This window comes from Linepithema humile, chromosome 2, assembly GCF_040581485.1.
Source record: "Linepithema humile isolate Giens D197 chromosome 2, Lhum_UNIL_v1.0, whole genome shotgun sequence".
Lineage (NCBI taxonomy): Eukaryota > Metazoa > Arthropoda > Insecta > Hymenoptera > Formicidae > Linepithema > Linepithema humile.
The window spans coordinates 32,381,045-32,406,813 of NC_090129.1; the positions used below are offsets into that span (position 1 = coordinate 32,381,045).

At 38.0% G+C, this 25,769-nt stretch overlaps 1 protein-coding gene across 2 annotated transcripts; it reads left to right on the plus strand.

Moving 5' to 3' along the window:
* Positions 1 to 16,820: 16,820 nt before the first annotated feature.
* On the plus strand, positions 16,821 to 23,084 carry LOC105674877 (uncharacterized). 2 transcript variants are annotated; one of them, XM_012371508.2, is made up of 3 exons: positions 16,821 to 17,158; positions 19,225 to 19,567; positions 21,075 to 23,084. In XM_012371508.2, the coding sequence occupies exons 1-3, from the start codon at positions 17,105 to 17,107 to the stop codon at positions 21,287 to 21,289; spliced, it is 612 nt and encodes a 203-aa protein (XP_012226931.1). In that variant the 5' UTR covers positions 16,821 to 17,104; the 3' UTR covers positions 21,290 to 23,084. The 2 variants fall into 2 exon arrangements, with proteins under 2 accessions (XP_012226931.1, XP_067205127.1); XM_067349026.1 differs by lacking the exon at positions 16,821 to 17,158 and adding an exon at positions 17,183 to 17,218 and having other exon boundaries at positions 21,075 to 23,083.
* Positions 23,085 to 25,769: the final 2,685 nt, after the last annotated feature.

Genomic DNA, 25,769 nt, shown 5'->3' on the forward strand with positions numbered 1-25,769 from the left:
AAATACTACAAAAATGTATTCTGCAAGTGAAATTGTCAGATACGTTTATGTAACGATTGCAAATTGTCAGTAAATGTGATAATTTTTACACAAGAAAATATTTTCTCATTTAAATGATTATTCTGCATTTAATTTTCAGTTGCAACCCGGTTGCCTCTCTTACGACAACAATATTATTTTATTTTATTAAAATTCACCATCTATTGTGTGTTATTGATCAGATCAGATATTAAAGCACTTATACTCTAATAAAAAAATAGCAAAAAAAATATCAAAATTTGCAGAAATTTAATATAAATATTTTACTCTTAAACTGTAACTTGTTGAAATAAATGACATATGTTATAAACATTCTTCTTAGCAAGCGTTACTTCTATTCGTGTAAACACGCTTCATTTAATATCGCAGTATAACATAAAAATAGTTCTTTTCATTATCTTAATGTGTCACGGCTTGTAAAATATTTTCGTGCTTACATCTGACTTTAGCGACTGTGCATTAATGTTTGCAGCAGCTGATAAGGCTCTTCTATTCCGACAGCTTCTGGTATGAGGCAATGAAAGCCACTTAGAACGCTAAGGACGGCAAACGAAAACGGGAACTACCAGTTAATCCCGAATAGTATTCGCTTATAATAACAAGTATTATCATAAAGACGTTTACGGCGCCGAAGCCCGTAAAGATCGCAATAGAGATCGCATGCTAATGATGCTCGCTCGTATCCGAAATATGTTACATTGTTTTATCTCATTACTATCAAACACGAGCTATAAGACGCCACCATTAAATGTGTTTCATTCGCGTTTAGTTCACATTTCATTTACCGAAAAGTTCCCCGTGTAATGCTCGCAAAAATACGTGTCTATGTGTATATGTTCTTACGTGTATATGTTCTTTATTAAGCTATGCATATCTGAACGGTTGCTCTATAATATAATAACATAAATAATATTAAACGCGGTTGTTTAATAACGTGTTTTTGAACATAAGCTCAGGTAAAGTTTGCTTTGAAAGAATTCAGTATCAGAGGATTAGAGGCACAAATGCAATATGATAGCAAATTCACAAGTCGGAGTTGCGTCTAAAAACAACAGTGGATTTCGAGCAAGGAGATCGCGGGAGAGCGTCGGAGGATGGATAATCAAAGATTGATGCTGGCGCCTGCCGCGCACCGTCCAATATCAGTCGGATGAGGTGATTGATCGGAACATCAAAACCTTTTATGGCTACGCCGTCGAAAAATCCGCTGGGATATTACCGAGAACAGAAGCTTCGCCGCGAATACTTTCGTCCGCCATCGCCTCGTCCGTCTATCGTGTTTAACTTTAAATCGAATTTCATACTTTGCGCAAAGTCACGCTCTGCGAACCGCGAAAAAAGATGGTTAGCATATGATGGGATCCGCTAGGGAACCGCAATTAAACTTCCACGCGCTCTTCCGGGAGCTAAAAGGATGACCGTCGAAACGACGGAAGTGAATACAAATGGATAGGGAAAAACTCTGCCCTCTTCTTTTAATTCCAGACTCTTTTACCTTGCGGTCCAGCGATGAAAAGGGAATGCAATCCTATTTCTTATATAAAACGTGTATAATTTATAATATGTATAATATGCAGATAATTTATAAAATATGGGAGAATGTTTTTATAGAATATATCCAATTAAATAATATAATAAATAATTTATAATTATATTTCATTCTATTTATCTTTTAATTATTTTCTGTGCGTCATAAAAAAATGAACGGCGAGAAATTTATTTCTGCTAAAAATTAATTTTCAGTGTTTCGGCTTTTCAGGGTATTATTTTCGAATTGCGGAAAAGAGTAACACTAAAAACCGTTTGCATTTGACAAAGACATCATACTGTATATAATGTATATATAAGCATACTGTAATATATAAGCAATAATATATAACAAAATGTATTAAACACGATAGAAGTCTGTAATGAGATCCGATAATTACTGTACACCCAAAATCAGTAAATGCATATTTCATTACTGATAATAATTAAATTTCCATTTATATGCGCGTGAGAGATTCTATTATATATCGTTGAAAATTGTATATATAAAAATGTATATATATATATATATATATATATATATATATATATATATATTCGCTCATATGTGATAATTCAACTTTTAATCCTAATCAATTAAAAATTTGGGTTTCCAAGAAAAATTCTTTTTATAATGAATTCAGAAGATATTCCTCATACGTAATTATTATTCCTTATCCGTATTTATTAGATACCTCTTCGACGAATTAGCGTGTTAGAAGAGCTATCAAGAAAAGAAAACTATACTATTCAATAATGCTGCATTTTTGCTCGAAAAATAAATCCTAAATCGCGTGCGTAAAATATGAATGTTTAATGGCGGCTTGCCAACGCATTTCCGTCACCGTTGCATCGCGCCGAGTTCAGCAAGCCTATCTGGAGTTTAATTAGATATCGAGTGCCGGGATTGGAGTTGGGGTCGCGTTCTGCATGACTCTATGCCGCGATCGCAAATTACGTGGTTTTTCACTCTTGCATTACGACATGTCAATGATCGTATAATTAAACACTTAACGACACAATTGCATAATCCAGTTTTTAACTCGCGAAGTATTATTCGTTTCCGATATCAGACCGAACGGGTCGCCCTTGCCTATCGCCGGCCTGCAATTAAGCCATTAACGATGCTGATTGCATAACTCGGCATTTATTTTTCAAACCGTGGTGCGCGAAATCAGATTTCGCAAGCACGAATTGACATAGATTTCACTTGCAATTCCGGCTAAGAAATACCTATAATTGGAGATGAACTGAAAAATATTATTACTAACGATTATGCAAACAGTAAAGCACGGCAAAAATTTAAAAAAAGATATAAGAAATAATAAATTTTGTTTTAACGCAACGTTCAAATGTAATTTTTACACAATGCAAAACGGGTAAATGCACTACTTATGTAAATGATATTCGCACGTATCAAACGAAAGCATGTAAAATTATAAACGCACAAATAATATATGTAATCCCTAACATTGAACGCATGTGTCCAATTTTATGGATGAAAAACACACATAATGGATATCGCATATTTCTACTTTTACCATTGTAATATAGACGTGTACGGCATATGGTGTGCGGGTTTCATGCGACATGTTGACAATTTTAGTGCGGCTATGCTGTCAATATTGATTTATTTTAGGTAGGAGGACTTGCGCCCGCAGATATATTGGACATATTGGCTTTCGGACCTTCCAATACGTATTATTCACGTTTTTTTTTTTTTTTTTATTATTAAACATGAAGTAACTTGCGTATAATGGCATATAATTTTTCTATTTGTGTCATCTCTCTATGTATTATTTTTTGGAAATAAATAATACATTTAATTAACTGCAAATTAATTATTACCGCGCTGCGCAAAATAAAATGAACTTTATAAAATAAACTTGAAATTATGATTGCTTTTTATTTAATTTGGGTCAATTCAATATTTGAATTATAGCCCGGTTACATACGCGGTAGTAGGCAGTGCTTCATGTTGCGTCAAATTTTGACGTTACATGCGTAAAACATAGTACGCAGCACAGATAGTGCGATATTTTTCCACATTATAAATGTACGACAGTTTTAAATTCATTTCATCAAAATAATTAGTTAATTAAATTTCGCCACGTTGAATACTGTATTTTGTAATTTTTCAAAATTATGTATATTTATTTAAATTAAGCGTGAAATTTTCAATGTCCAATCTTGACATTTGCGTTTTTTATATAGACATCACATTTTTCTTGTCGTAAGTCGACATCTACTTATTCCATGTGCATTTCGCTATCATATTTCATCTTTGTGTCTCGGCTTTAAGCACTAAAATGTAACGCGATTTCGCGCGTGCGCTGTTTACGCAACAAATGCATTTCATGCGCCGTTTTGCGCCGGTGTACCGCTGTATTTCGGAGTTTAGTGCCTGTTTACCTTAAAAGCCATAACGCGGCTTGACGCGTAATTTTCCGCAATGCGCGGATCACGTAACTCAGTTTGCCAGGCGGATGCGAGAGCATGGGTGTACCGAGCGGCAGATTCGCGGGAGGGATTCCGGGATTCGGATTCGCGGATTTGTTCCCTTCGAGAGCTCGGCACCTGTCGAGACAGTCGCCTCTCGTCGGCCTGAGAAGCGGTCTCCTCACTACTACGAATTTAATCAAGACGTTTGCCGAATAAGCCGATAGTTTAATCAAGTAACCGCGCCGGCCGCTATTTGATCGCATACACGCGCGCGCGCGCCGCTTCGCCTACCGCGTCGACGTTATTTTCACAAATTACTTAACTCCATCCCTCGCTCCGGACTGATTACCCGCTCGTCATTACGTTAGCTTCAGCGGGATCGCCGGCAATCAGAGATTTAATCAGAGAGGAGAGCATAAGTGGATTTTGCACAATACATCATGCCGCGCATGAGGGGGTAGCGGATCTCCATCTGCTGCATATAGCGCTTACACTTGTTCTCATTAACGGCCAAGTTGCATTACAACAGCACAATAGCGGGGGTCTTAACTGCGTGCGATAACATTTAGTGCGCGTCGTTGTAGATATATTCATCCACTTCAATTATTTCAATTTACTCGATTGTGTCTTAAAAATAAGCGCGCTTTCTTCTAATTGCTATCTGACTATTGTCTACGGACATTATTCTTCATTTCATCGTGTTGAAATTAATCTGGTCTTACATTTGTTTCGTATTTTACATAATATCATTTATGTTCCTTCATAACGAATATGCAAATGATCCAGATGAATTGCCGCGTAGAACAATGACGTGCTCTATTAATACACGAAAAAGAAAAAAAAGAAACGCTAATTCCTCTTTTGAAACAAAATGTTAAGATAAATTTAAATGTTGGCTATTCATATAACAAATGGGGTTACGAATGTTATAGCGATGATATAAGGGAAATTGTATAAAAAGAGTGCGAGTAAAAAAGGAAGCGGAAAAAAGAATGTGAGGGAATCAGGTAAGAGAATGTGAAGCAACGGAATGAGAATTAACCAGCGGAATTTACAAGCGTTAGAACGAATGAGAATGCGTGTGAGTGCAATCGAACGGAAATGACATAAAGAGGAATATGAGAGAGAAAGAGAGAGAGAGAGAGAGAGAGAGAGAGAGAGAGAGAGAGAGAGAGAGAGAGAGAGAGAGAGAGAGAGAGAGAGAGAGAGAGAGAGAGAGAGAGGGAGCAGCAGTTGAATGCGGACGAAAAGATTGAACGTACGATCTTGGAAAGCGCACATTGTAAAAATTCAAATACATCTATATACTCAATATTTTCACATTACCTTGAATAATAATAAAAATTTATATTTCCATATAACATGAGATGTAACATTTTGATGAACATAATATAATATTTTTTCCATATTTGATTCAATATTTATTTTATGGACAGTTTTTCAACGCTAATTTGTTTTTATATTGCTGCAAGCAAAAAAATCGTTCCTTGGTCGAGAATATATTTCTGATTAAAATTTGTACTCATGAAAGAGCAGTAATAACACGAAAACGCGCGGAGTAATTAAACAGTCATAAAAATTGGTTTTCGGATTTCATTTACCGTTTTTTTATTAAGCGCGCGCGCTAAACGCGGTCGCGGATTCCGGCGAAATCGCGAAGAACGTCGGAATATGAAAATGATACTGCAAAAGCAATTCATGCTTATTATCTCACCTGCGTGTTCATGGATTTTGCAAACCCGCGCGCCCCCCACCTCTCTTCCCTAGATCCATTATGCTGATCTGAATTACGTGTAATTAACTACGCGGACAAAGAGAATATCTCTCCCGATTAATGCGGCTTCTTCTGTTCTCCGGGTCGGACAAAGGGATGCATAATTTTTCGAGGGCGCGATGCAGAGAGGGATGAGTCGACGACAATTACGGCTTTATCGGAGCTCGTTTAAGCCGCCGCTGGGACAATGCGACGCGTATAATATAATATTGTCGGTTTTAGTCGGTCGCGCGATTTATTATGATAATTACAATAACAATGTGGACGTGCGAGGCATCGTGCCAGGTATCGTTTGCTTTATTAGGCGGCGAATAATTCTGTCGTGTAAAACGATGAAAGGGAAAATACGACTTGCATAACGCACGAGTTAAATGGGCGCGTCGCCGACCGCGCGGAAGTTATATTAGTTGCGACGACTGTTCTCCCCCGCACTTTTACGAGTCCCCCTTTACTCGTCTCCCTGCCTCGCGATATCACTACCGTGTACGACCAAAGAAATTGCGGCCGTGTAAACGTGATAAAGAATTCGTAATGGCGACAGGGGCCGCTTTAATTAAGAACAGACGAAATATAAGCACGAATTCGCTTTCGCGTTGTCGTCTTTTCTCTTTTCGGCGGAATTTACGTTTGTTCGTCTCGAAAGACGACTACCTGCAGAATCGAGCGGCGATCTAATTTAAAACGAGAGTCGGTGCGCTGCAATTTCTGCGATTCCACTACATAGACTTGCGCATTGCTGTGATTTTTTTATCGCGACATGGTCTTCGATAGATGGAGAAATTGTGCGCATTATAAAAGAATTCTTAAATAAAGGAACGTACATAGTCGCAAATTAAAAATTTAATTAATCTTGTAATAGCATGCGCACTAAATTGCAAGTTATTATCCATTAAAATTATCTCGACGCAAAAAACTTTGAAGAGAGATATATTACAGACTGAGAGAGAATGGTACGTTGTCTTATTCAAATTAAAACACAGCAATTAAATTTGCCGATTAAAGTCAAACGCGAAGTATTAACGTAGCATTGTACTATGCAAATTTATTGCGTAAAATATACAAACCTTCGTCGTAATTACGAAACATCCTCAATAAATTGCGATAAGTCAAGTTCAGCGGTTCGCAAAAAAGGCGCGCGAGCGATAAATTTGCATGATAGCTTATTAGTCTATTTTCAACCACGCCAACATTGTGCGCCACGTTGCGCGATGTTTTACATATCCTTTGAGCATGCGAGTTATGCATACGCAAAGGCATTATCGTTAGCATCGCATTGTCCATGATATCACAAATGATATCGCTACCAGCGCTCAGCAATTTACTAACTTAGTAATATGAACCCATCTATGCGGGCGCGGCTAATTACAAATTCCTTTTGCATTAGTATCGTGCTGGATAGACGAACTCGCTCGCCGACGGGGGTTCTCGACTTGACCGCTTGCGGGTACGTGGCACGCACGCGGGGTGGTCTCTCAAGGAACACATTCGAGTGGGATCGCTTTCATGTAGCGTCGTATAGAATTACAAAGGCGTTTGATCCTTCACTTCGACAAAGCGCTGCGGGTTGCGGAGTGCGCTCTGCCATTGCCTTAAGTGCCAAAGTCAGACACGCACTCGCCGACTGAGAAAAATTCGTCGCGCTTGATGCCCGATCTTGTCGGCATTGTGCGTTAACGTGGTCTCATTTCCGCGTCGAAGTGTATTCACATTACGCGTAAATAGAGAAAGAAAAGTGCCCGAAAGGGTCACGAGACACGAATAATATAGATGTTTTGTTGTAATTTGTACTTTTACAAGACCATCATTTTTTATATCACTTTCAATTAATTTTATTATACTATCTAAAAAGAATCAAATATATTATGATACCGTAATGACAAAACAATATCGTCAACTCTGTAGAATTAAATTCGTACATTGCAGAAAAAAATTGTACCGTTTATCTTTGGTCGCTAGCTCGTAAAATATTTTAATTGTAACATTTTTAACTCTATCCCAACGATGGAAACAGATGACGCGGCCACGCGAGTCTGCATTAATCGATGAAATTTATATGTATAATGCCCATGCAATGCATGTGTATATAATTATTTATGTTATTTCTACATACAGTATGAATATTTAAGCTTGACGCACGGCCGCGTTAATGCACCGAGTGACTTAGTCGTTTATTACGAATAACACGATCAAAAGCATAATTGATCACACGCTCATTGACCGTATAAATTTCCGTTGATAATCTCGCGAGACAACGTGGCGCGCGCGGAATAAATCACGACGTGACAGTTCGCACCGCGTGCGATACGATTTTTTTCGCGACGCTAGCGCGAAGCGATAAGGACGATGAATGCGCTGATATGTTATTAGAAACCGTGCGTATTAACCGCGTTGGAACGCGCGAAAAGGAATACTATACGCGATACGTCAAGTCGTATAAAACTTTAATCTCCATCATTAATAAAAGCGGGCATTGCGAGCTCCGGCTGTTGCGACGTGTTTACAAAGCTATTTATCTTTCTCCCACGGTACTAATCATAGCTGGAGTAATTATGGCGGGATTTTGCCGTTAATGAGAAACTGGTTGCCGACGTAAGGTACGGTTCATTCCGATATTCCGATGTTTCGCACTATTCAAATGGCAGTCTATAGATCCCTTCGTATTAAACTCCTTTTTCAAGGTAATCAAATATGTGAAAACGTTTAAGAATTAATTATTTATATAATCTGAGCCAACTTTTTAAATATCAAAAATTATCCTTTATCGATGCAAATGTTAAATATTAATCGGTAATGTGGAAAAATTCTTAATCTTCTTTTTAGATTTTTTTTATTTGATTTTTACAGGGCATAATTACTATTCTGGTCATCAAAAATACAAAAGAAAAAAATATATAAATTGTTGCATAGAAATTAATATTATTAATTATTAAATTTTTTGTAAAATAAAGACTAGAAGGCAGAATGCAAATTCTAAGATTTGAGAAACTAAATACTTTAAAAGAAATTTAAAAAAATGTCGAAATTTATAAAATATTTAACAATGACAAGGATGCAAATTATAAAATATACGAATATAGTAAACAAAATAACATAAAGTAGGCACAAGATGTACTTTTGGAAGCAGCTAGCTAACAGAGGATTGTTATCTATGCTTAGAGGCTAGTTGCATGACCAAGTTCGTTGATGTGCGTTTGTTTGCGTATCGCTTAAGCACGTGTAGAACATTGTTCGACGACGAGGGTGACTTGATTGCGCTCGATCAACAGGTCTTAAGATCGCGACAAGTGCCGCTTTAAACACAGAGCGAAGGTGTTGCGCTTGGGCAAGCAAGCGTGACAAGTGCAAGTGTATTGGAATCTTGAACTTTGATTTACGTAGCAGCACCGCCGACCCGTGAAGGATCGTTGACGGTCTGCCCGGCTTGTAAATTTGAAGACCCGTTCGACTGCACGTATCATTAAAGTTATACACTATCTCATTATTTATCGGGAAAATTTAGCAACGAGAATTGTCCGATAAATAAATTATGTAAAAAGTGTCTTAATGAAATATTGAAAAAAACTCACGTTTTCGAAGTTCGATGCTGATGCAGCACTGCTTCATTTCGTGTCCTGCTGTACCTTTGCAGATGAAAATCTGTAATCAAATAAGCATTTATTATTTTTATAGAACATAACATAGCGCGCTACACGCGCGCAATTTAGCCTTGAAAACGTGAATATAAAATAAAAAGAAAATACAATTAATTAAAATAAAATTAAAAATTTATGTTTTACTATATTTAGTTCAATGACCCTTGCGTTAATAGGTATATATAATTATCGGCAAATATTGACAACAAGAAAAATTAATTAATTATTAAATTTATGTAAGAACTTAAAACATTTCTTTCTAATAATCAATTTTTCAATATCAGTTCATTAACATTCTGAATCATTTCTTTGTTTAAAATATAAAATTTCAATGCATCGCAGTAAAGAAAATATAAATTTCAAAAAAATGCTAAGTCTATCAAATTTTAGTATAAAATTCTAAAACCTAAAATTGAATAAAATGTACATTTTGCCATTTTAATTTACTTTTTTATATTTCTAAAATAAACATTTTTCTGTAACTTTTCTTTATATCTTATTTATTGGACGACTCTCCTATTTGCATTTTCTTTTTAATTGATAATAAAAGTAAAAGATAAAAATTTTAATAAAAATGTCTAATAATATTGTAAATAATTAAAAGATTCTCTTATGTAAGTTTTACTTACTCGTGTTTTTATAAGCGCACAATAAAAATCAATAAAAAGCCATAAATCAGATGGCTGACAGTCCGTTTAAATTGCGTACATATTTATCATGATTTGCGCATCATCCTTATCGAGATACGAGTGTTATCTTGATTGTCGTTTGTTCGCCAAACTCGTTATACGTAATAGAAACAACACCCGATACGCCTTTTCGTGCGACGTGTGAGTAAGTTTGCGAGTAATTAAGTACCGGGATGAAGATTGATTAACTACGCGCGGATGCTCGTTAAGATCTCATCGCTTTTGTATCGTGAGCTTGTCGAAAGCTCCTCTCCTACCAACTCGTGTTTTTGCGGCCATTTAGGACTTAAGGAAGATGTTAACGTTTGATCGAGGATAACGTAAAAGTGACCAGTAACAAATAGCTACTTTTATTGCCAGAAGTCAGCATCATTAATGTACTTCCATATGTAACTGTTTCAGTCCGCCAAAATCAAAGTTTTTTTGTACTTCTAAAATAAAAAATTTCCTTGTCAAGAGTATTTCAATATATTATCAATATTTTATGTGTAATTTACATTTTAATTAATATTTATCAAACTTATTCAAGTATGTGTTAATGTATATTAATAAATGCAACATAGAGATGTAAATATTAATTATTACAATAAAATCCTTAAATTCACTCTAAATTTGCTACTAAAAAATAGAAACAAGCATTGCGCGTATATTCTGCGATAAAATAATAGTAAAACAAAGATGTCAGTGATTGTGCTCATTTCAACAATTCGTGAGGTAATATTCGTGGTTGGAAAATTAATTCAGGCGCGCTCTCTTAACGGCTGGTACGTGACGAACGTAAAAATTAAAAGCACCATACTTGTTGGTTACGTCGAGCATTTTGTGTCCCGGATTAATCGCCGAACGCTCTCGACGGTGTGCTTTCTAGACGGAGTCACGCTTTAAACTGACCCGGTTGCGACCGCGGTATCTCGCGAAGGACAGACAGAATTACGTTAGCCTTATCGTTAGCCGTTAACCCGATGCGCCCGTTTCTGCAGGTGATACGTACAGTCCGCCGCTGAAATTGCGCCGAGAGAAAAATAGCCCGGAGAAATTCCGCTACGTTAGCATGTCGTACGGACGGCAACTACGGTCGCCTCATCCGGAATAAGTATCCCAGGCGAATGAGAAATTTCCGTGGGAATTTTAATTGAGCTTCTGACGACTCGAGTGCAATAAGCGCGGGAAAGCGAGCTGCTTCCGGCGCTTGCGATCCCGTCCGAAGCGCCTCCCGGCTCTATCCTCACACCCCCCCCCTCCCCCTCCTCCGGGCAAAAAACACAGTTCCGCGGTCAGAGAGTTCCGCGTAATCCGCGTAAATACGTTTTTACGTGCTCGCCACCACCCGACGTTTGCCATTGCTTTTTATTCGAGAGCTCTTACCCGCTGCTTGTGTCGCGCTTGCTTAATTTCAATAAATCCGAACGGACATTCTTAATCTTTTATTTCCCGCTGTTCGTCGCCGCAACGCGTTGCAATTAGCGCACAGTCCTCCAATCTGTGCTTTTTCACCGTTGTTTGCCTTAGAAACTGTTTCGTCTCGAAATAAATCTCTGCTCGGGAGCGCGAACTCGTACAAATTATATTACAATATCAGTCCTTTTTAATTGAATTTGAAATTGTTGAATCCGTTTTTACTAACTACTTCGCTCAGTCATGATTACATTTTTCTGCGATTATTGTCAATTACTGCTTCCACGTGTAATACGCGTTATTACTTTTACAATTGTTGTTTGGCAACTTCTTCCTTCTCCCAGATACAGTAATGCGGCATTTCCGTGATTCCGCGAAGGGCGCATCTGCATCGTGTGCAGCAGGTGCATCGCGATACAGGGTATTTGTACGTCGTTGTCCGCGTCCGGTGTCGTCGGAAACTCGGCAGCGGGATGGAGAAGCGCCGAGGGAAGAGTCGTCAGCCGGCCACCTTTCCGCCGCCGTTGTCGACGGCGGAGATACGATTCCGGAAACCTCGGCGACCGCGTCAAGCGCAAATTGCAGTAGATGCAGCCGATCTAGGTCAGACAGTCTGCGCACGGGTCGTCAGAACTACACAGGCCAGGCGCTTCGCGATTAAACGAATCTGCGCATGGAAGGTTCAGGTTTCGCCGAACCGGGGTTTCTCGCCGTGCAACACACGGGGGTCTTCTCTCTCTCTCTCGGTCCCCGGAAGCCCCTTATCGCGCTGAAATCATACTCCGGGATCGAGCTTCTTGATTTACGAGCTCGGTTACGAAGCGGCCCATATCGCGGCTTTTATAGCTCGGACCGGCTGATCTTTTCATACGCGCGAGATTTCCCTCGCGAAACTCATTTCGTTTCGCGGAATTCCGACGTTAGAGCTTCGTGCGGTATAATGCTGATTTAATGGGCGGGTTAAAGCAGCACGCGAAATATAAAGAAAGTTATCACGGGCAAATTGTACAACTGCAATTAGATTATAATTGATCCTTGACTGATACTGCGAGAACAAGTCACGCATGCAATATGAAAACGAGGTCCTTGACGTTTCTAGATTTGAGTGAACGGGATAAAGGTTTGTTTGATATTTCATTATTTACACTGTACACGTATGTTGAGCCTAATAAAAGCCAAACATTGACAATGCAGAGATTAAGTTTAACATATTCAGAAATTTCTCCAAACTTCGTAAATTAACATATATTCTTTTATCTTGAATCTTTTAATAAAAATGCGAGAATAATATTGATCTTTCATCCAAGATGCTTTATTTTGATTCGTCCACAAACCATTAGTAAAAGAAATGTTAAATAAATAAGCGAACAAAATATCAAAGCGTAAATAGTTAAAAGTCGCATGCGTTTTTACGAAAATGTCGAAAAATGGATCAAAACATGTTTATTTGCAAAAGTCAGATACATTTCTAAATACATTAAAATTAATGGCTCTTACTTCCTTAATGTAAATTTTAATTTATAGATTTAATCGCAATTATAACAATAAAAATATTTCAAATGCGTGAGATATCCTGCATTGTCTCTCTCACAGAGTTTCAAATTTAAAATTAATTAAAAAATTACTAGAGATGTCACTAGCCAGAAAAATATTCAATCGACGTATGCAATTATCAAATAAAAAGTACCTCGATACAGCCAGGGCTAAGAGTTGCATTACAATAATTAGATATTCCATTAAATTGATTGTTCGCAAATAGCAAAGCTCATCTCTCAATATGCACGATGGGTATCTGCGAAACGCCAATTAGTTTAATCGAGTCGCATTCACCTTCTGACGCATATCACGTGCGGGAACGAAAGCATAATACAGTCAGCGCGACGCGACGTTCGTTTACAAATGTTATTCCGGAACGATGAAATCGCGCGGCGCGCGCATTAGACGTCGAGAGCGCTAAATTATTTATGCCGGCTTTATTCGATTGCAGCGCTGTCGACCGGTTTCAAGCTTGTTGCGCAAGCTGTCAGTCGTTCTGCTCTCATATTGATAAATTTAGTCTACAATTTACTTATTGTTTTTGTCGTGTTACTTTTTGGAAATTTCATCGCACAAAAGTACAACGAATACCATGATTAAGTCAATAAATTATTTCATTATTTAATAACTGTCACAAACTGTGCTAATACGACGAAATAAAACGTGTCTACTTGTGTCTAAATGTAGTCTAAATGTGATAGTTATATTTATACTTTTTTAAATGGCTTATAAAATCAAGCATATCGAGAGGCATTTACTGCGTCACGTTATTGACGTTCATTATTAATATTCCGTACTATTTTTCCGCGGCTTAATGCTTTCAGGTCATTTTATCCCAAAGCATATATAATAAAATTTTCACTAATTTACTTATCCACTTATAACCGTGGAGAGCTTATTTGCGAAACCACAAAATTGCTTTCAATTATCCGTCCTTTGTAGCGGCGATTCGAGACACTTCCCTATGTCAATTATATTACATCGTCGTTCCGAAGTCGACGGGGTTAGTCGATTATCGCTATGCGTACGGAATATCACGCTCGACTTGTTACGCGCGTTGAATTGTCTTTGCCTGGAGAATAACAGGACTAGCTATACGGGAAGAAACGTGTATAAAGAGCGAAAATACAAATGCGATACCGTTTAACCGTTTGATGTGGAGAAAATACCACTATTTGACTATGCGCGCCCCGTAATTGAACGCATTTATATTCAACGAAGAAACAGATTCGCGCGACACACATTGCCGCTGTCGTCGTCGTCGTCGGTTTATGTCGGTTTCAAAGGGTTGTCGGAAACGACTAATGGTAGGCTTTAATACATATATCCGCAGAAATTCTTCACAAAGAAAATCCAATTAGCGGTACAGGGCGAGTGCCAGAGCGCGGCTGTATTTCCCTTCGCGTACATTATCATAGCGCACTCCATTAATCGGGTTATCAAATGTGGCGAGGTCGGTCATTCATGTCTATCGTACCTTACCGGACATCGCCATAAATTCTGGTCAAATTATATGTCGCCGGCTAATGGGTATTTACGATAATAATATACTATAATGATACTTATAATATTAGCTCGCGGTATAATGGATAAACGATAGCTTGTTAATTGCATGCCGCATTTACGTGCATTTGCCGCTGCCGGATTTACCGTATTATATGAAGCGTCGCTTGTTGCTATAAATAGAATCGCGCCAACATTTTACCGTGTACGGATACGCGATACAGTGTAATCCACTGTTCAGCAAATATGCAAATCATTCTTGCTAATTGCCAGGTGCTGTACAATTAAGAAAAACTCAATTACGCATGAATTTAAACCGATTTTTATGCGCCGCGCAACGAAGACAGAAGATGAAGAGAATTTTCGCGATATATCGACTCGATATTTCTTATCGTCGCGACAAAGAAGACAGAGAGATGTTTCTATCGAGCGCCTGCCAACTTCCGGTTGGCTCTCTTTCGTGAAAGCCGTATCTCTCAAAGCGCGCTTCAAACTGCAGAGAAGAAAAAAATTCCGTGTCAGCTGCTTGGATTTAACGACGGTGCCGCTCCTCAAATGTGAAACGCGTATTGTAAAAAAACGCGCAGCGCAATCAACATTTCATCTTCGATATTTGTAGGCTATTGGAATTAATAATCCGAAAGTATCGATTGATAAGTTGTTGAAAATTATATATATATATATTGTATTACTATTGTAGGGAATTAAAATAAATTTTTTGACATTGCACAGTTTTATTTCTTTCATTTGTTGTCACTATTTCTGTTTTATTTCACAAGCACTGAATGAAATCTTATTGAACCTTTATTGAAGAAGTGCTTTTAACTTTTTCATAGAGATCTCGACTTCAATCGAGCTGGATAATTTTAAAAAAGCACGCTATTTCGTCTCGATCCAAGAAATGAAAAAAAGAAAAGCTCTTGTCTTTAAATAATTTAGCAATGTATCAAAATTTGACTTCAAAAATAAAGAGAAATTTATATGCGGTGTGATCTAACTTTAATTAATTTTTCATAACTATAAATGCAGAGATAATTGCAGAAAAAAATGCTTAAGACATAAAATTAATATAATACTCGTATAGCACATCGATATTTGCCTTCGGAAAATATCACAATGTGTAATAAGAGCAGTGCAATGTTGTACAGTTATATTCAGTAAACAGATTAAATGTTAATTAATAATAACGCACAAGTTTCCTCGTAAATTGTTGCTGGTATCGACAACACGTTTCATTTCATATATACAGAATACTGACTAATTTTAGAAATTAAGAAAAATCTAATTAATGCATCACGCTCTATATCACAGTAGCTTTATGTAGATATAATTTCAACACTGATGATTATTCGTAGGTAGACATATTTAGTTGCATAATTTAATTCAAGGTAATTTATTAATATAATTTCTACGTATCGTGCTATGTACACTTTCTCTGTGTATACGCATTATCTTTTCACTTTGTATCTTTGAAAAAAATTGTTCGCAATAGTGCATCAGTTTCCATTCAAAATCGAGATTTGCAGAGAAAATTCGATTCTCCCATACGAGTCAAGTATCGATGTCGTGGAAAGCTCGCGGCAAGAGATACACCGTGTATCTTACGGGAAGAAGGAAGCTATTCGCAACGTCAGCTGAGAGGAAGGAAGCGATCTTATGCGATCTGCCGGATCATTTTTCAATGCACGCTACGCGTAGATGCACTGTCTATTAATACGTAATCGGTTTTATGACATCGCGAGTCATCGTGAAACGCCATTTGGAACTCGTGCAGTCTCTTGCGAAATGGATCGCACGCATAGCGCTGGCATATAATTTTACACACTTCAGACAAGATGTTAAATTGCTAAAAGAAGATATAAAATCAATTATATCCAATCTATGAAATCTCTCTCATACATATAAACAAATCTTATTCAAAAATAATCTCTTCAAAAATTTGTTTTAAAAATATATATCTATTTTCAATTTACTACACTATAACATTAATTTCTCTGTAAAAGATTGCAAAATAGCTCGAAAATGCTAATAAGAATGCTCGTTCCATAAATACATATTTGAAATTTGCACTTTCAATTTTTGCGCATTGAAGATGTCTGTTTATTTCAAGATTTTCATGTACTTTATTCTATATTTTTGTGATAAAAATTCAAATCTAATTTCTCATATAAATGCATGCCTTGATTTTGTCTTATTTTTGTCACAATTAATTTATGGATTTATTAATCGTATTATTATGGCTAATTGTCGTTTCACTCTGTGAATATTTTATAGTATTTCTTGTTTATTCTTACTAATGATATTTTTTTTAGTTAAAAATTACACTCTACATCTATGCTCTTTTACAAATATTTCTTTATTTCAGCCAGTGTGCCAGCAAAGTGTGCTACAGTCAATTTCGCTTTACTCTCTTCTATTTCATCGTCACGTTTTTACTCTAAACTTTTACTGGCAATGACGTATTTTGATGTCTTAATGCGACGTTTATCTTGTCGCCTCGGAAGTGGATCTTCACACAAGCGGCCACATACACGGTACCGGAACCGGGCGCGGATGTACGCTCGTGTATGCGTGGTCGCGTATACGCGGCGGGCCAGTATAAAAGCCTAGAAAACACGACGGTAAGTTGCAGTTCTTACCTGGCCGCCTGAAATACCATAATGGTGAAGATGACTTTCAAGGTAGAGTGTCGAAACTCGCGCGCGAAGGAAGGAAGAGTGACGCGGCGCGGAGAAAGTGCTCGTTAAAGAACAACTGCGCGACATTCGGGACGAGAATGTAAGAGAGAGAGAGAGAGAGAAAGAGAGAGAAAAAGAAAAGACAGTGAAAAGGCCAAGAGGAAAATGAGGGCGGAGGGCAACGGATTTTTAATTGCCAGTACTTACGAATTATAATGCGCGCACGCGGTTCACAACGAAATAAATAATTCGGATGAAAGAAAAGTAGCTGAAGCAGCGGTTGGTCGGAGACTTGAGCAACGCCGTGAATTTAAGACGGGCTTAAAATGTTCCTTAATATCCGCTCGATGTAATTAGCTCGTTCACTCAGGCCGTACGTTTTTGCGAAGGGTGGTGTTGTCGTTTCACCGACGCGCGGGGTGCGCCCGAAAGGCGGATAGAAATTCTGGGGGGGGAGAGGGGTTCAATTCCACGCGGAAGAAAATTAAGAAGCGCACACTGTCCTGCGGCAGACGCCTTCTTAATTGAATTAAGTGGTCGTCCTTTTGTGTTTGGTTAATCTCGAGATCCTCTCGACCTCAGAGATCTTAGCTCCCCTAGTTTGTTACTTTTTTCAGAAATGCGCGGGTAAATGTACTTATTTCTCGCATTTTTTTTTTTTTTTTTTTTCGCAAACTCGTTTCACTTCCATCGCGGAGAAAATTAAGAGTCGAGCGAAAAGATTTTAGCAAAATTATTGTAGAATAATAATTATCCCGAAAGATATTTATATTATATTTGCTTCGAACTTTTTTACGAGTTGCGTAATACAATATGTAAGTTTCGGTTATTTAATGATGCATTAAATGTATACACGGTACCGTAAAGTTGCACAAAGCGAGGTGTGTCAAATTCCACATAGTGCATCTCAACATGAATATATTCTAGCATTCTGCATATATTCTAGAATATTCCTAACTTGCGCATATACTCATATTCAGTAATGCAAGTTATACTTCTACGTGCATATACAATTCCAAAATTGTCTGTCCATAATGTTAGGTCTGATCAAATTTGCATAACGTAATGTTACAATTCATGATTCGCAGTTCCATTTGCATCCCATCGTTAATACTTCAAATCGAATGGAAACGAATCTACTCTTAACAATTTACAAATACAACCGTGATCGCGTTGCAAATACATCCACGCTCGACGGCGGGACGCAGCGATCTCTTTGCGTTACATCAATCTGTAAAAGTGCCGAGAATTAAAAGACTCGAGTGTCGAGCGAAAAATGTCGATTGTAACGGAGACGTGGAGGTTGATGAAGCGTACAAGCAAGAACGAAGAAACGTCGAGTCGCGTCTATTCCGCACTTCCAATCGAGCCACTTCCATCGCATCGCGCTGGCTCGTGTTGGTTGGAACGTTGACGGGCTCTCGGGACCCCCCGTAATTAAAAACGAGAGGTCGACGAACCGCCCCTCGCCGTCATTCAATTGCTCGATACCGGTATATCGTAAATTTCTAGGGTTTCATCATGGCATCGAGTTAGAGTTTGTACACACATCGGTCGCGGCACATCGATCGCATAGATCACGATTGCGCTCCGATTGCAATTTCGAATCGTCGAACATTCGACTAGCTCAAAATATCCCAATTTGTTTGGCCCTTTGTACACACGTGCGGGAAAGCATTTGACTAGAATGCGTAAAAATATTTAAATTACGTCTCTTCTTGCCTGACAATATTTTTTCACTTGAGCTTTGACCGATTTTACTCCGCAAAATTTTGCACAAAAAATATTTTCTTTCAAACAAAAAAACCGTTAGCGGTAGCGCAGCGAAAATGCAAAAGGCTAGTCGCTCGAAAAATAATATCCCGTTTGTGCGAAATTAATCCCGCGGTTCATAGCCGCCGCGCTATTTACACGCATGATCGATAACTATCGCACGATCGAAGGCGCGCTCGGAAGGCGAATTCTCCGGACCATGCGGCGTCCGTCGGCATAAACTTCTTGTGTCACAGGTCACCGTTGCACTAACCATCGGCCTCGGCCTGGTCAATCGATCAATCGGCGGCGTGATACTGGACAGCGGCGCTCTCCACGATCATCATCACGCCTCGGTGGCCAGCTCGTACATGCACTTCCACGGGCCGGTGCAGGGCCCGGAGTACGAGGTGAAAGTACCGCATGTTGTGGTGGATCATTTCAGCGAGCACAACTATCTGCATGGCACGCAGGAGCACGAGCATCGCCATCAAGACGGCTACACGGTTGACTACGTGGCGCATCCCAAGTACGAGTTCTCGTACGGAGTCGAGGACCATCATACCGGCGACTTTCACGGTCAGAAAGAGTCCAGAGACGGTGAGTGAAAAAGAAAAAAAGAACAAGCTGTTTCGCGTCTTTCGTGACTTTCGCACGCGAGAACGACGACGACGACAACGACGACGACGACGACGACGACGACGACGACGACGACGACGACGACGACGACGACGACCGCGAAACGAGATGAAACGGTCTTTGAATGCCCGGACTACCTGTGGCGCCGTTTATCCGATTTCCACCGTGGCGGCTCGACTCGACGCGCTGACGCTGACGTCGGCAAAAATTGCCGCGGGTGAAAAGAAAATTGCATTTCCGCGGAGACTGCCCGCGAGCGCTACCCTATGACATGTCGTGAGTGCGAGCGTATGCGTATACGTGTATCTGTGTGTATCGCCGTATGTCGTGTCAACCATTCAGTTGGAACTACGTTTTCTTACTTTCGGATCGCAAAGTTGACTCGAGGAATTGTAAACCGGCGTCAACGGCGCATCGATGTGATATCGCAGTTGTAAAAGAGTGCAGCTGTAGAGGTACAAACTCACCAGAATTGAGCAAACTTTACAGGCGTGGTCTTTGACCAAGTTGCAGTCGATTTTTCCTTAGCTCAAGTGTATTGAAGTGTTTAGCGCGGCTTTTGAATTACAAACTCTATTAAAAGTACAAAATATTTTTCGAGAAGTAGAAATTTTAATAAATAAAAGAATCTTCACATCTCATTGCGAGTAGATATTTTGCTTCAACAGCACTTTATTAATTAAAATATATCACGATATTCTGTGAAATAAAATAATTTCTCTGATTAAAATTAAAATTTTTATCGTAGAAAAAATTGACTGCAAATTTGTAAAAGAATATATCTATAAAATTGTTGCAAGCATTTTATACTAATACTCTCTATATATACGCAAGTTGGAATTATTTAAAATTATATAAATTATATAGTTAAAATAATTGGTAAATAATCTGATCAAAATATTTTTACAAATCCCGCTGTGTTTTCATTAGCAACAATGAAACAACAGAGAGAATGAAGATAATATAATATTCAAATTGTTTCAATTTTAAAATTATATTAATTATTAAAGATAATAATTTGTAATAAAATATTTTTTAAATATTATGTTTGCACACAAGCGATCATAAATCCTTGGATAATTATAGTTGCATCAATTCTTACAATAGACGATTATTCAAAATTTTAAATTATATTTTCATTGATTAAATTGTGACTTATTGTGACAAACACACACATATCAACTTTAACTTCATATTTAACTATTTATATATGTCAAACGACTAGAAAAGCCAAACTTAAGGACGTCATAATTCTAATTGTGAATAAAGATTGATGCAGCTTTATGTCTTCAGATATTTCTGGTCGCCAATATACATATGATCGGCGGATAGCTGTCGATTCCGCATTATTAGACTAATTAATGACGTCTTCAAATCGATATCTCGTATTATCTAGTCCACCGTAACTTTATAAATATAAATGAGAGTTATATTTCAGTCTCTCCTATCGATTACTCTTTTTTCGTAGGAAGCAGTGTGACCGGCGAATATAGCGTGAAAGATCCGGGTGGCAGCCTTCGTGTCGTCAGCTATCACGCCGACAAGGAGGGATTTCGCGCGGTGATACACACTTCCGGGAAGAACGATCATTCGGGCGGTGTGTACGGCGGTCAGGGACACGAGGCGGACACTCAAAGTCATCTTCACGATTACGCCGCCGCGTTGTCGCACGCGGGATTCTGAGGCATGCGAGAACCGCCATGGCACGCCATGACTGATCGCTCTTTTCTGTACCTGGCATTAATTAAATTTTTCTTCCCGAATCGTCAACGTTGATACTTCCGTCTTGCATACCAAAGGCAACAACGTCCGATATTATACACGCAGCGATAACGTATCGAATATCATTGTAAATATAGTTTATCCTTCTTCAATAAACGATGCTAACTTGACAGAGAAAATGCCTGATTATTTTTTTCACACATTTTCCGCAACGTAAAATTATTGATAAATACGTAAACGTGAATAAGAATTTGCGAAATTAATAAAATTCTTCGATAAATAATTGGCGCTTGCTCGATAGCGACATGGTCGAAAATATTTTTCATTGTGTATTCCTTTATGCATATAACTCTTTTCACGTTTATCGAAAACCAGTAAAGCGAGCGTCCGCATTTATTTGAAAACTCACGTTGAAAAGTTAAATATGTAGGCCACCCACAAGTTATAATTACTCAATTTGCGAGAATTTCCACACTTCACTAAAATTATCCAATATAGCTTGAATTCATTAAAAAAAACCAATATAATATTTAGGACATATATCGTCAAATTTGCAAGAGCATAATAATACATATCTATTTTGTACTATTGAAACAATATGCTCTTTTCATCCGATTTACTTAAAATATGAACCATTTACATAATTTTAAATGCTAAAAAATAACACTACATAAATTTTTACATTTTCACGAGCCAATGTCGTTATACTATATGTGTCAGAAGTGGAATTTCTTCTATACATGCCAAAGAATAATACATTTTGCAAAAATTGCAATTTACACGAAAAATTAAATAACAAGTGCTCGAGCTGACGCACAGTCGAGCTAATAATCTACACACTGTGCATGAAGTATGTCATAACACATCACGTTGCAATTCAGGAAGGCGAAACAACAATAATGGTAATTATACAGAGTAGCAATTGCTTTAAAGTTATGTCATAAATTAACAACTGCATTACTAGGACACGACATGACATGCGCGCGACTATAATAGCGTGGAAGTCATTACTACAAGATAGTACCTTATTATTGAGCTATCGATCATCGATATTGTATAGCCGTGTGTGTGTCAGAAGTCCGCGCGCAATATAATGTAACAACGTGGATCGTGCGGCGTTGCGGCCGGGTATCGCGGGCGTCCTAATGAAAATAAACTGCGCGTAACGCAGGGACACGAGTAATAACTTCTGATGCTCCGAAGTGCGAGGAGATTCCGTTTGCCACTAATCGCGGGGATTACTGAATAACGAGTGGCGCAAGGTCGGTCGCGCCAGCGAGAATGAAAATCCAGGTCGCGAGATTGAATTATCTATTGAATATTATGGCCGTAGCTGCTGCGAGTCAGCTTCAATGGCGCTACTGCAAAATAAGCGTTAAAAAAATGTGCCTCTTTTAATGTATTTTAACAAGGCATTAAGAAAAAAGCCCATTTAGAATTTATCTCTTAGCGAACAGTTAAGTTCCGCAGCATCCGACTTGATTCAATTTTAATTGCAAGAAATAGCCTTTCCGAAACGTAGAAAATACGCGTATATTTTATTTACGAATAAAGACACACCACGTATATCGAAAAAATTGTCGTAAAATAAATATGATGCATGATGAGTGATATTATGCAAATCTTTTTCAAGCGCAACGAGTTCAAAAAAGAAAAACAAGTCTAAAAAATAAATAAATAATATAGTGGTAAATTAAAAACAGAAGGAAGTGAAATTATAAAACAGAAGCAACATTTAACATATAAATTAAATGGAATGCTTGGACGCAGTTCTCCGCAATGCATCGACAATCGAGAATAAGAAAAAAGGAATGATTTAATTCGATCGTATCATTGGAACGGGCGAAGACAGACACGTCGTTAAACCGCATCTTGTGCAATCTATCCAGTGATCACGGAACGTCGTTATCGAGAGAGTTTCAAAGAAAAACGTAATCCGCTCGAAGATATCCAGGAGCAATAGCGCACGCTCAGGGGAGATAAAAGAAACACGTTCTCGCGTTAACAATGGCACATGCGATGAAAAGGCAAATGCGCGAAAGAGGAATTGAAGAGGAGAGAAATTAATGCATTTTCTGCGTTTATAAAATTTTGCACGATAATAGCACTGAAAATCACATTAAATTATAATATCAATACTTTGTCGCGATAAGATAAAGCCAGTTTTAATTCGAAAAGCTGTTTCATTAATAATTTGTCAACGTTTTTATATGAAACTTTATATAAAATGTTTTACTCGGCACAAGTCAAATTAATCAACGTCCTTTTCATCGCGAGCCATGTACGTTTCAATAGATAATGGACTTCACAAGAGTGAGTATCAACAAGACGAAATACGAGGGTAAGAGAAAAGAATAATATTTAATAATTTATTACTCTGAACTTGCGCTCGCGTGACGTATCGGAATCGCATCCGCGCGAGCAAAAATCACGCCCGCGCGCTCGCACCTTACGTGTCGTCGTCGTTTCGAATGGCGTAACGACCGCGATAATGACTGTATATGTAGATATTTCGGTGTGTTTGCAGCCCCGGGAGTCGGCCGCCTGCGGCAATTTCCGCAAGCGCCGCGCGAGCTACTAATTACTGCTGGCATCGCGCTGATTATTCCTCCCGCTGCTCGCACCCTCGACAAATCGCTTGTGATCGAGCACCCGCCACCGCGACGCGAATGTCGTAGCCTCGCAAAGGATAGTTTATATGATTCATTTCCGATGATCCTCAGTCACGGTCGAAAACATCGCTCTAAAACGAGTCCTGTCTCGCTGGTAATTCGACATGTTCAAATGTGGATCTTATTACGGAAGATTTAATAATTAAGAAGCTTTATATTATTGTTATCATCACATTCACGCTGTCATCAATAGATCAATATTTTTGTTTATTTAAAATAAATTTATAATAAGTAATTAGTGAAAATTTGTAGAGACGTATCACATCACTGCGTTTATAATTTTAATTACATTTATATATGTTGAATAATTATTTTTAAGTGCAATTTTTACATCTAAGGTACAAATTTCCTGACAATTTTCCATTAGCTGATAACCGTTGCTCATAACGCTTGCCTGCGACGCGAATAAATTAATAATTCATATTGCTGATTGGAACATACGGTTGTCTCAATCAAGGCGCCTTGTCAACATGACGAGGATATTGCGTATATCGTAGTTTTATTTGCGAATTTGCAGCATTATAATAATTAAAATGCAAATATGCATTATGCAGTATTACATCAATACATACGTATATATCTAAGCGAATTATTGCTTTCAAAAAATTTTATTTCTATGCGTGACTATATCTGGAAAATTTTATATTTATATTAAACTATCACATTGTTCAGAAAATGTTCATTTTTTCGTTAAAAAATAAACATTATTTATAAAAAAGATTTTTAATTGTAAACACATTTTTAACCTCAAATTTATATTGTTTTTATAATTTCTAAAAATAGAATTAACTTCCAAATTTATTAATATGTGAATTTTTGGTGCACAATTTGTAATCATAATTTCCAACAAAATATAATGAGTGTCATTTAAACCAAAATATAACAATAATTTCGTTAAAATTTATTTAAATACTCATCAGTTCAAATAATCGTATAGCAACTTTTATATTTAATATGTAAGTTCTAGTTTTATAAATCCAAAAGAGCGTATACGTGGCGTCTTGAATATTTCCAAGAAAACCCTACACACGATGCACTTGCAGCGCTGCACTCGACTCATAAATCCACGTACGACCAACGAGCTTGGCGTAAAAAAGTACGATAACTCGTCTCGAGGAATGGCAGAGAAAAGTAGACAGCCGATTGGCGGATCGTAACTTTTGCCAGCCACTCTACGCGCATTCGCGGCAATAAATCACTTTACATAATTCTGGCCGATCTCGGTCAAGGAAGAAAATCACTCCATAATAATCGTGCGTATAAAATAACGGATATAAGCTGCCTATCAACGGGACCGGTATTGGAAAGTTTTCCGAGAATACACCGGATGGACTCGCACAGAGTTTTTCGATAGTCATTGAATATAGTTGTTGCCAGGGAGTCGGAAACGCGCCGCGAATCTGCCGAATAATCCGAGGACGATCGGGAACTTCAGTCGGACATTCGCGATTTTGAATGCGCAATACAAGTCGGCGACCCTTTCAACTTGCCCTGTTGCTGTACTCGCGTTCCGACACAACGATGACAGCTTAAGAAGATGATATATGTTATACGTTACGGATTTTCTTATCTCGTCGACTAAAAGTGTAACAATAAGTTCAAAATAATCGCCACAATATACAGAATGATTTAGTATTGACGTGAAATATTGATCAACAACCGTGGTTGTAAAAATCACAGATAAGCCGATTAAAATTTATAGAGGAAACGATAACATTTACAAGCTCGCAGCAGTCCGAATATCTAGTTTTTTACAAACTGAGCCGAAC